This window comes from Simochromis diagramma, unplaced genomic scaffold (assembly GCF_900408965.1).
Source record: "Simochromis diagramma unplaced genomic scaffold, fSimDia1.1 OVJJ01000107.1, whole genome shotgun sequence".
Lineage (NCBI taxonomy): Eukaryota > Metazoa > Chordata > Actinopteri > Cichliformes > Cichlidae > Simochromis > Simochromis diagramma.
This window is the reverse complement of record NW_024387209.1, coordinates 9260427-9272933: the sequence shown is the minus strand read 5'-3', so window position 1 is coordinate 9272933 and position 12507 is coordinate 9260427. Positions and strand designations below refer to the sequence as shown.

Sequence of the window (12507 nt, the reverse complement as noted above, 5' to 3'; positions counted from 1 at the left end):
AGACAGAGACTGTGCCGCGGCTGTTTTTCATTCCTGAAGGAGAACAGCGGGGTACGGCCTCCCTCACATCTATTTCCTTTTCCTTGCTGAAGGGCAGGGAGGGTCACAGACACAGAGGGATCACAGCGGCGAGCATGGCAGCCAGGAATCAAACCACAGCAGGATTCAGCCACGGATTGGAGAGCCGGCGGCCGCACGCAGTGCGCTGTGTAGGCTTTTATTGGCCCTTCTCCATCACACCTGTCACACATGATTGGGTTTGTAGAAGCGCTTCCTTCAGCTGAAAAGGCCAAAGTAGATTATGGGGGCAGGCGAGGTTGAAATGGAATAACCAGTGGAATGGGGCCAAATATAACGCCGTGCTGTCTGAATGCAAATCGTGATTGAATTACGAATGATTTGTGTAGTTTAGCGTAAAGTCTGGTCTGGTTGGAACGGGGGGTGGCCAAACATTTTCATGTCACAGACCCCCCCACCCCCTCAACCTGCGGGGAGATGAAACTGAGACTAAAAGCTAAAACTGCAATAATCATCCTTACACTTAATGTAACATCTGTAATTGCAGAAGTTCCTATGGAATTGAGTTGCAGTGATATTAATCTATTTCTCAATTTGCCGAGGAGCCCCAGGAGCCCTGTCACAGCCCCTGGAGGTCCTCTGACCCACATTACGAATACCAATGTGACTGCAGCTTTAACATGCAGAGGAAATGTGCTGTTTTCACACTAGTAATGGCTTCTTCATTTTGATGAGTTGAGACCAAAACCAACAATCACAACATCACACGATTACAGAAACATGGGTAAATACTGTTTTTGTGGAGGACTAGTCCCAGCATAGGATGAATATGCATGTCGTAATCTCTGCAACTCTGCTCTGAAACCTCTGTGCCATTTATTTGAAAGCTTTAGTTATTTATGGTTTTTGAAGATTTTAAAATATACATATATACTGTATTATTGCAGATAAAGCTATCCAGCTTTATAGAATGAATTCAAATCATCTCCAGCTGCACGTTAAAGTCATACACAAATAATTAATCAGGAATTATGAACCAACAGGATTATGGGTGTGAAAAAAGGGCTATTACGTATAATGTATTAAACCTTTGTAATTTTTTGCTACTTAAACAGGATTATGAAGTCTTAAAGGTCTAAATCCTTGTTTTGACACACATAAAAAAGCATCTTAAACTCTCGTGCGGTCCCGCTTTTCATGAATACCATCTGTATGAAGGCACAGGCTGGAAAGTGCACCTTCCTCACTGTTTTCTACATCAATTTTCTGCACCATATTTATGTCTGATCAACCATTCTGTTTTCCCGCGCCCCCCTGATGCTTTGCTCTTGGTTCCAGCTGCGCAATCCTGAAAACGTCCCTGAACACAACAAATTCAAAACAGTTCTTCAAACTTGTAGACTGCTCTCCCCTCTGTGTGTTATCTGCCGCACTAACCGAGGTCAGCATATTTCTACCTGCCAGTGATGCAGATTAAATACCTACAGAGCACAACTGATGTATTTGTATAATTAGTAGCTGTAATGTGATTGCTGTATAAAGAAACTAATATGTTACAGACAAATGGAATGTGATTACAGTAATGTGTTACCCTCGACACCGGTCAGCAATAAAAGCATGCTACATTAGCTTGTAGCGATAGTCGTACCTTTAGGTTTATTTATTAACACCACTTTAAAAGATTCGATATAACACTGTGAAAGCTAAAGGCGCCCCAGATGTGATCGGGTTTTGAAAACAGCAGCCTAAAGAAATTATGTATCCAACTTTCATAAACACACAAAACTTTCAAGAAAAGTTAAGCTGGTTTTGGTGGTTTAATATAATCTTTTTTAAATCAGAAAAGAAACGCGTTAAATGTTAAACCCAATAATCGTTTAAAGGGGAAAAAACTAATATGCTAAATTCCAGCTTCATATTTTTATTCTTAGTCATTTTTCTTATACTGACCCTGGGTGCTTTCCATCAAGCCTTTTTTTAGCCCCTCCCCCCTCCCCTTAAGGCTCAAGTAACCCAGGCGTAGAGATCAGTTCATGACCATCTGGTAACCAATGGTTGTTAGGGAAGAGGTCTTCCTCCACCCAGTTGGTGAGTGGCTGCTAGAGTTTGCTGTTAAATTGTTTGCTAAAGCCAAATTCACTCAAGCCCAGAAATGAGCCAGTGGTCCTAGAAATCTCCCCTGGCAACCACTGGTTGCTAGGGAGAAGTGTGTATTTGTGAGAGGTTTTCAAGTGGGTGCAAAGAGGTATAAAGTGCTGCACCCAAAACGTCCTCGTGATTGCTCTGGGCGCCTCTTGAACCTGGTTTCTTCCTGTTAAAAGGGAGTTTTTCCTCCCCACTGTCACCAAGTGTTTGCCTAAATAAAATGTGCTTGATGGTGTATACACCTGTATGATTATAATTTGTAATATTGTTGAGTCTTTACTTTAAAATGTAAAGTAGCTTGAGGCAACTGTTGTGATTTGGTGCTATATCAACAAAACTGAACTGAATTGAATTCAACAGAGAAAATGTGAAAAATGTAATACAAAACAAAAAGCACCTTTTTCAGTTGCAGAGGTAAGACAACTTTTACTTTAAAGGTGAGCTCGCTTTTTCAAATTGCACTACAGCGCAGAGAGTGAAGGGCAAGTGTCTGCAGATGAATCAGCGTCTGTCATGTGACTGATTTCAGCTGTTTTTCACTGCCAGCATTCCAGGTCAGGAAATAGAAAATTTTCCAAGCAACCAAAGGTCACCAAGGGGTCACTGACAAGTCTCTAGGCCTGTGTGAGCGAGGCATGAGCCACCTTTTTGTCTAACTGGCTGGCTTGAATTGGCAGGTTACAGCTGTATCTGCTCTCACTGACATCACACAGATCAAAAAGTAGAAAAAATACTCTGAAACTGGGTGTTTGGAGGAGCCTGAACTTTTTGGATCTTTTGGATATCCAGACCTTATAATGTGAAACTCCCCCCATGTTTAGATGAAATGTAAATGTGTATAACATAGTGTACAACATAAAGTAATGAAAAGCACTATAAGCAGTTTCTCTGTGCTTTGTATGTTTGTCAGATGGCGCTGTTTTTCTTTCCCTGCCATCCTTCTTTTGCCATTATATTGTGATCTTGTAATTACATGTGATTATTTCTGCTAGATATTTGTCCAGCTAATTTTATCCACACGGCATTCACTGTATGCTCTGTTGCTATGTAACCCGCAGAAAGGTCCATGCGGTAGGGGCACCGTGGAAAGGATGTCGATTTCACTTGATGGAGGAAAAAAAAGCAAGTTGGATTTTTTTCTTCTTTGCTCTGATGCCAACTTCAAAAAGTGAGAGGAAGGCGGGCAGCACGTTAGACGGAAAGCAAACAGGCAAACCTCGGTCGGTGTTTGAGTCCATCTTTATTACTGTCATCACCCGTGGAGGTAATGTTGTTCTCTGGGCTGATAGGTTGTCCAACGCAAACAGTGTCACGCGGCTGTGGCGCTGCTCTTTACCCAGCAGACCCTCTGGGAGGAATGCAAGATATCTTCATCTGGGCGCTGCCTCATTATGGCTTCCTCTGACAAACACATGCACACCACTTCCTCTCCTGTCCAATATACACTTTCCCTCTGCCAAACACACGAGCTTAATCTGAGCAGCACACACACTCAGCCACACTTTCGCACTAGTTTCCTCACTTTCTCTCTGCCGCACACACACCTTTTGGGTGTAATAAAACAGCGGATCAGAGTCATTGGCTGCTGACAGGGACTGACACTGAAACCTGCTGTTGTTGGAAGGCTGCCTGGGAGATGTTCATTACTCACAAAGCTTGTCGGTTTGGACAGGAGAGGAACAACGGTCTTATTAAGTGGAGACCTGGAGCAGCCGTAGGGGAAATACACATACACCCACGCGTGCACCCACATGGGCTCAGAGAAAGTTTAAAGCGCGTCTTCAGCTGATAGGCTGAGAGAAGTTGGGGGGGGCTGTCAGAAAAATTTAAAACTTTCCTGCGACGGCAGAATGTGCTGAGTTAGGCGTTTGACACGGCTGACAGACAGGCAAATCGTGACATGACGACACCCTAAAACGTCGACGGTGGAGCCTCAGAGCGGAGAGGGGAGGTAAAACCGCGCTGCGGAGGAATGCGAGGGCCTCGTTCTCGCAGGAGGCTGCTGGTATTGATTGGAGTTTCTGATGTCTGTCTAGCTCATTGTATAACTCTCACAAGAACAGATTCAATATTCCCAACATGGCTGAACCTAAAGCCTTGTTTCCATAGTAACTCTGCTCTCTGTCTCTAAACATAGCCCTCCTGACTGACTTTAGCTCTGCTCAGATCATCAAGCACAGCTGAAGAGGAGGTAGATGCGTGGACATGGACGATAATGTTCCTGACTTGAGGCGATGAAACGATTTGCGAGCTTGTCGGAACGGCCGACGGCTCGCTGTATTTACAGTCCAAACCGGTTACAGCGCCAGAGCGGGAGAAGAAGAAACGAAACAAGGTGAAAAGAGGTTTCTCATTCCATCAGAGAGTGCTCATCCATCTTTTATAAAGAAAAAAAAAGATTTACAAGGCGACACTTGTTGATCGCACCAATGAGGACACCTGGGTGTGTTTGCTGCTGTAGAGTTTTAATCACAAAGCTCGCAATTCATCTCTGAGCTGCTACTTTTCACCAACTTTGCAAAATCTTAAAATAGCAGCATCTCTCTAAACAACCTGCTCCATTTCAGCCTCGAGCAAAAAAAAAAAAAAAGGGAAGGGGGGCGTCATAAATCAAAACTACTGCACTTGTGACGGTTCGGGGACGAGAGGGGAGTTGGCTGAATTTGCATTTGATGCAGACGTCACTGCACTTTTCTTTAAGGTAAATCTCCACTACTAGATCTTCCAACGTAATGGGGTCCAGTGGGACGCAGATGAGAGCATCTGAAAGCTAGGCAGAATCTTTAAAGGCCTTGTATCCTCATCTGTCACGGCAAATGGGACTTCTGATACTTCACACAGTGCGTCTTTATGTAAACTGAATAAACACCTTTACATGTGCAAACTGCACCAAACCTTTAAAGGGGACCTATTTTGCTTTTCCTCTTCTGTTTCTCTCGTTTGTTTTTTGTCTTGCAGTTAGGGTCTAGTGGCTTTGCACAGTTCAAAATAATCTATAAATATCCTTCCCACTGGTTTTGCCCATCGGCTCATCTGCTGCCTGAAACAAGCCGTTTTAGATAACTTCTCTCCATATACAGTATAAAAGATGGACATTACTCATTTGGTCGTGATGTCCCGAGCTAAGCCTGCCTATGACTAGCTATTTAGCTCCTCCTTTCTGACTCATATATCCATTAAAATTTATAAAATGGACCTAATCTTCTGTTCAATAAGACCTAAAAACGAGTTACTAAGCAAATAGCAAAGGGTCGAGTGACTGAGCAAAAGTGTTTGGCGAGGTTATAACTGCTGGTTGTTGTCTGATGAAGTTCTATAAGACCAGAAGTGTTCATGCAAACACAGGGGTCAAGGATTGTACGTGCATTATTTATACTGTCTTCTCTTTCCCTTTAAGCTGACTATCTTCTGATTGGCTGCCCCTCTTGAACAGGTGGGTTGAGTTTCTGTGACCATAGTCGTGTAGCTGAGATAACACTACGTATATCAACTCTCAAAGAAAAGAGCAGAAAGAAAACATCTAAAAAGTGGCTGTTTATCTGAAGCCTGAACTTTTGGAACTTTGCACATTTTCTAACCACTTTGGTAATGTTTAATATGAGCATCCAGGACTGTAACTGGGGATACACCAGTCTAACTTTTTCCACTTCTAATACCACACTGATACCTTGGCCTCAGGTATCTGCTGCTACCAGGTCCAGTGTTAAATCAATAATGTGTATTTCTCACTCTGAGGAGTGAGACAGAAGATTATCGACCTATTCATTAGAAAAGTATTAAAAGACAAATGTATTTATGCTTTAAAAAAACATTTATTTGCATTAGCGTTATTTCAACTTTGTGTAGGATTAATTACAGCACAGTGCTGTAATTTATAGTCACAGTTTCTCCTTTAATTTCCTTTAAGTTACCATGAGTGACGCAAAAGCTTCCAAACAAGTGTTAAACCAAACATAATGAACGAGAAAGAGAAACAGACCGAACTGCTGTCGCTGAAGCTCTTCAGTCGTGCCAACTCACTTGTACGCATATTAAGACAAACTGGTGTTGCTGTAGCGAAACACTTTGAACTACTGTTGCTTTGCTGTTAGCTGACTGCTGGAAGTTAGCAGATTGCTGCCGATGCGTGGGGTAGTAAACACAAAACATGATAGACCTGAAGAGCATAGCTAAGCCCTGTCACGGATGTCTGATCTAGCTTTTGGTGTCAGGCTATCTGATCCAAGTATTGGATCGCTCTATCCCTAACTGACAATAAGTGAAAGCCTAACAGGTCCCAGCTAATTGTTTTCTTTCCGAACGAAGAACCTGCTGATGTCTGACGAAACCTTGGAAGCTGCAGCACTCTTCCTGCTCTGGCTTCGTTCTTTTGCTTGCTGAGCCGTTCTCTGTGGAGAAAAATGGAACATGATGTAAGAGGTTACATCTGCAGTCAGCACAGAAAAGTCAGATCGATATATCGAGCATCTCTAGATTAAAGTGTCTGAGAGGGGGCATAAACAGTGCGAGGATCCCCTTATCAGTCGCAGTGCTTTGCTTCAGTTTACATACGTCAACATGTGAAGCGTTTCCTTCCAAGCTGACAGAAAAAAGCATTCTGGTGTGAAAGCAAAGCACATTTCAGCTCACGGTGAAAGCTGTGTCTTATTTTGAAAAGTTTCTTCTCAAATCAGATCTGCTTTTAAGAAGTGGCTGACTGAAAATATGAAATATTGAAGGAGTGCAAGAAGGAAGAGGCCGATATATAGCATTTTCCAACGCATGCTATACATCAAAATGTCACACAGCCACATCATGTGATGTTATTATAGGCAGTATATAGCTTTGTGAGGGATAATATGACTTTTGATCAATGTGTTTGACCATGTATCACATTACTGCCAGCACATGTGATCCTCAACATGAGTGATGGCGCTTTCTCTTTATACAGGGATAAAGGAGAGCTCCATCTGCTGTGCACCTTAAAATGTTAGACAAATTGCTTTTGCCCCCTAAGCCCTTTGGCTTTAAAAGCTGGTGCTGCGGTTGTTATGGGTGCTGTGATGCGGAGTGTGCACATACGGCTTTGTGGCAGACAGTGCAGAGTGTCTGCAGGTTGTCCAGAGAGCACTGGCCTCCTCCGCTGTAGACTGGACGGATGTGGTCAACCTGCCAGAAATCCCCTTCAACAGGAGCTCGGATCATCTCGTTCAGCTGGAAGCACACCGGAATACAACAGTGAGCGTCTCAGTACACCGGCTACCCTCGGATGTTCCCTCACACTGCTCTAAATTGCCTAAAACAACGTTTGATAGCGCTCCCCTCCCAAACCATCCATCTATGCTAAAGTTAATTCTTTGCACTGATGTGATGTCTTTAGTAAAGCTCAGCCTTTCGCTGGGTACTACAGTGACCTAAATTGTTACTTTACAGCACACACAGGCACAGACAAATCATTCATATTAAACAAATCTCTGCACTGCGGGGACATTTCTGCAATGCGCCTCACAATAAAAGAAGATAAAAAACAGTCTCAAGCCAAAAAAACGCATCCCAGCAAAGCACATAACTGGCAAAATCCAGGAAATAATGAAGGCAAACTACAGGAAAGGGCCTCTGATGGAAGTTTATTATGCTGAGATTAATGTAAGCCTGTGTGATTGTGAGGATAAGACCAGCTGATGAAAACATCATTTGTGCCGAATTGATGACAGCAAACTTTGACCTCATGCTATCCATCACCGTTTGCTGCCTCAGGTACAGCTGTATAAATCACCAAAATGTTTGTGGCCTACATTACGGGCAGCTGGAGGGAAACTTAATCAGGGAGAGCTCGCAAGCCTGCCTGACAGAAATTAGGTTAAAAATACCGCTGGGAATATCGTGCTACAGTTAAGGTGCACACTCCTAAATGCCTCAACTTTTTGTGACTTTAAAAAAAAAAAAATTCTGCTAATTACATTTTAAAGCACATTTTTCACTAGATTTAGAGGAGGAGAGTTTTCCTCATACAAGGAAAACTTACATAATGAGTAAGTTTGTAAGCAAGATTAAAAAAAATGCATTTGCAATATCCTGAGTAGTATTTCAGGTGAGCTTCTGTTTTAATTGCTCTTTTTTTTTTTAATATGTTTAACTTGTTAAGGTGATAGTCGACACAGTCACAGTTTTATCAGTTAAACTGATGTCTTTGGAGGCAAAGGAGAAGGAGTAGAAACACAGACACAATAAAAATACACAGTTCACTTCCTTTGACTACTACAGAAAATACAGCAAGACACCAGTGTTTTGCTAATAAGGGAATACTGTTTCCATGAAAGAGTGTACATGATCTGCAACAATGCTTAGGTAGGCGGTACATGTAAAAGCGATCCACATGGATGCAGGACCCAAGGTTTCCCAGCAGAACATTGCCCAAAGGACCACACTGCCTCCACTGGCTTAGCTTCTTCCCAGTCCATCCTGATGCCAGGTGTTCCCAGGCAAGTAACGTACGTTCACCTGACCATCCACGTGATGTAAAAGATTATTCTTTTTTAAAATAATCTATACCAGTCAACAGTAGCAGAAGTTGTTGTTGAACGTCTGAGATGCAACAGAAATAAGTCAAAGCTAATGAGTAACTAGCTGAACCATTTGAAGACCTGTAGTGCTTCTTTGTAAAAATGTACTGAGGTCCACTGGACACAGTGTGGATTCACTAGCAGATAATACTGTTGTGAATCTGAAATTTATTTTATGAAGAAAATATAAAAAGGAAAAAAGTGGAGAAAACAGAAAGCAAGAATGGGAAGATGACAGAGAATAGAGACAAAAAGAAAAAAGAGAGCAAGCAAGTGGAAGAGCTTAAGACAATAGAGAGAGAGAATCCTGGTGGGAAGAGTTCAGGGCCAGAAATCTATTTTCCTACTTTGAGAACTACTCTGCCGACATTAAGGCAGGGAGCTGGAATTGATCCCAACAGATTTAAAGAACAGGCCTGCTCACAGGGCCAGAGTTCAGATCTCTCTCTTACACACTCTCACACAAGCTCTCACACATTCGAGTCAATTGAGCCTGCTTTTGTGCCAAAAGCATGCACTTTGGTGCACCTTACCTCACTACTGCACACTTACACACATACTGAAGCTCCTCTCACAAGCACCTAAAGGCCTTAACACATCCTGAAAATCCACACGCGCATCAAAATACCATTACAGCCACACCTGTTATACACATGCACGCCAAAAAGAGAGCCCAAGCTACAAACATAGACACATATAACCATTCTCACTCTCTCTCTCTCTCTCTCTCTCTCCCTCACACACACACACACACACACACACACACGTACCAAACCCCCCCCAGTATGAACCAAAGAATGAGCCTATAATCTCAAGGCTTCTCCACCACTGGTGTCTTATCATGTGGCTGAGTTTGTTTCCTCTAAAGCTCGGTGCATCGATCGGCGCTGATGCTTCTGCCGGCGGCACTGGAAAGAGGGGAGGAGGGGTGAGTGTGTGTTTGTGTGTGTGTGGGGGGGTGGCTTTGCAGGATAACAGCCAACCAAATCAAATAGGCTTACTGGTCGAGGCCTGGCACTGGGAAAAAAAAATCAATGGGCCCAGCAATCCATTTACTGGGAGCTGGCCCCTTGGAGTGCAGATCAACCTGCGTGTGTGTGTGTGAGTAGATGCATATGTGCGTAGGTGGGTGGGATGGGGAGTACAGGGTGCTTTTATTTTTGCACTTACATAAACACACAAAGAACTTCTTTGTCAGTTCTTTGGCTCACATAGAGAGACTGATGTCAGTTAATGTGTGCATTTTGATGACTGTTTATCTAACAAAGTTGGTACAAATTTTCAATATTGAGGAGAAAACATCCTATATATGAAAAAAAATCTTAACACCTGAAACATCCAACCACATCAAAATAAAATTCCCTCAGGTAATGTGGGTGCTAATCACCAAATGTTAGCATGCTATCATACAACTTTAAAACAACGAGCAAAACCTGTATGTATAAATGTTTTTTTAGTTCACCCACACATTGCTTCCTGTTTAAAGGGAAAAACAGATAATTTTCAGACACTCAGTCTGTTTTTTTAATAATGAGAAGTATAATGAGATTCCATGTAGTTTTAGTTTGTATTAAATATTTGCATGTATAAAAATGATCATGATCATCATGATGTAAAATCTAAAAACATCAATTAAAACATAGCAGAATCAATCCCATTCTGCTTTCCTCTCAGATAAAAGTAAGGCTTTCTTGCCATTTTCGCACTTCCTGTATATTACTGGCTTTTATTGGTCTCATTTGGCTATTGTCTCTGGAAGCAGGATTAACTCTGCTTGACTCAGAGACATCTTTATGGGATAAGCATTTTGAAGGCACGTCTGCGCTCAAGCTCAACTTTTTGTCCTGTTAACAATAACTTGAGCATGTCAAGCTGAGAAACCAGCAGCATTAACCCGTAACTCTGACAGGAAACTGATGGCAGAGACTGTGTTAGACAATCTGCCGCTGGGTCTGCTTTCACTGCTCTGAGATCCCTTACTGTCTATGCTTTGTGGAAATGGAGCTAGCATTTGCAAGCAAACCATCAATCTGCGAATTACTGTTGTAGCAAATAAGTTTTATTGTGCAGTGTTTTTAATAAAGGTTTTTAATAATTGCTACACCACATTAGCAAAGAAAGCCTTAAGGAAGAGGAGTGCCAGCTGCGACCATATCCGGTTTAATAAAACAGGCAAGTTTGCTTATTAAGTTTACATACTAAGTTTAACCAGCTGTTTTGCTAATATATCACCTTCCTGTTCATACACATATTTAAACGACGTTTTAAAATCAAGCTGTAGGGCTGTGTTTCTGAACTCTAATAGCTTTTCATTTAGAGATATATCGTCCTCACAGAACAGCCACAGTAAACTTTAATATTTTATGTTCAATTTACAAGTAACACTGTTTCATGTAAAGTAATATTTAGAAGACATATACAGACTATGACCCCAATTCTGAAAATGTTGGAACACTGTATAAAACACAAATTAAAAAACAGAATGCAATGATATGCAAATCTCATAAACCCATATTTTATTCAGAAAAGAACACACCAAACAATGTGTAAACTGAGAAAATGTACCCTATAAAAAAGTCATTTTAAAGTCCACAGGAACAGAATGGTTAAAAAAAGTTGGCTATGCCTACCACTGTGTAGCATCACTTTATTTAGACAACAGCCTGCACATATCTGGCAACTGAGGAGACCAGATGCTGGACTTCTGGGAGAAGATTGTTGTCCCATTATTGTCTGATATTGGATTCTGGCTCCTCAGTATTCTTGAGCCTTCTTTTCTGTATTTTTCATTTTATTATACACCAAATGTTTCAGTTAGTGAAAAGTTTGAACTGCAGGCAGGCAAATCGGTTTACCATGCTGTTGTAATAGCATGCAGCTTAACATTGTCTTGCTAAAATACACAAGACCTTCCCTGGAAAAGACGTAGTCTGGGTGGGAGTATAGTTTGTTGTCTACAAACTGTATATATGTTTAAGCATCAGTGTGTCTTTCCATATGTGGAAGATGCCAATTCCATAGGCACTAATGTACCCCATACCATCAGAGATGCAGGCTTTTGATATGAGCCCTTATAACAAGCTCGATCGGTCTCTCTCCTGTTCAATCCTTGCGATGTGGTGCCATGTTTCTCATGTTTTTCCCAGTTTTCAAATTTTATTCCATTTTAAATAAGAGAAGACAGCACCATTTCTGCATCATGTTAACATTTAGCTTCTTCTTTGCACGATAGTATTTTAACTGGCATGAGGAACTGTATCCACAGAGAATGAATTCTTGAAGTGGTCTTGCAGTGATTTCCATGCCAGAATCATACCTGTTTGTAATGCAGCCTCCTGAGTGCGCGGAAATCCCGGACATCCAATGCTGATTTTTGATCTAGTTTCTTGCATACAGAGATTTCTCCAGATTCTCTGAAACTTATTCTTATTCTGGTAAACTGTTATTCAAAGTCTTTGCAAATTTACATTGAGGATTATTAATCTGAAATTGTTCCACAATCTGCAAACAGTTTGCAGAGCTCTACCTCTCCTACATGCTCCTTTTAGTACCCTTTCGTCTTACTGACCTGTTGCTCATCAACCTAATTAGTTGACATCAAATTAAAAACAGCCAATATTTTTGGAAGATTAAATTGTCAAACTTGAAACATTTGGGATAATTTCTATGTTCTAGTGTGAATAAAATCTGGGTTTTTGAGATTTGCAAATCATTGCATTCTGTTTGTATTTACATTTTCTATAGCATCCAAACTTTTTTTGGAATTGGGATTGAGACAGCTTTTCAGTCAGGAAGAAGTGCA

At 41.5% G+C, this 12507-nt stretch overlaps 1 protein-coding gene across 3 annotated transcripts in view; it reads right to left on the bottom strand.

The window, feature by feature from the left end:
- Positions 1-845: 845 nt before the first annotated feature.
- The window catches only part of zranb3 (zinc finger, RAN-binding domain containing 3), a 127097-nt gene continuing 115435 nt past the window's right edge, over positions 846-12507 (bottom strand). For all 3 annotated transcript variants that reach the window (XM_040051589.1, XM_040051591.1, XM_040051590.1), the window contains 2 exons: positions 7225-7356; positions 846-6551 (listed from right to left, as the gene is read on the bottom strand). In XM_040051589.1, the coding sequence (XP_039907523.1) occupies positions 6444-6551; positions 7225-7356 (240 nt within the window). In that variant the 3' untranslated portion in view covers positions 846-6443. The remainder of the gene's footprint in view (positions 6552-7224; positions 7357-12507) is intronic.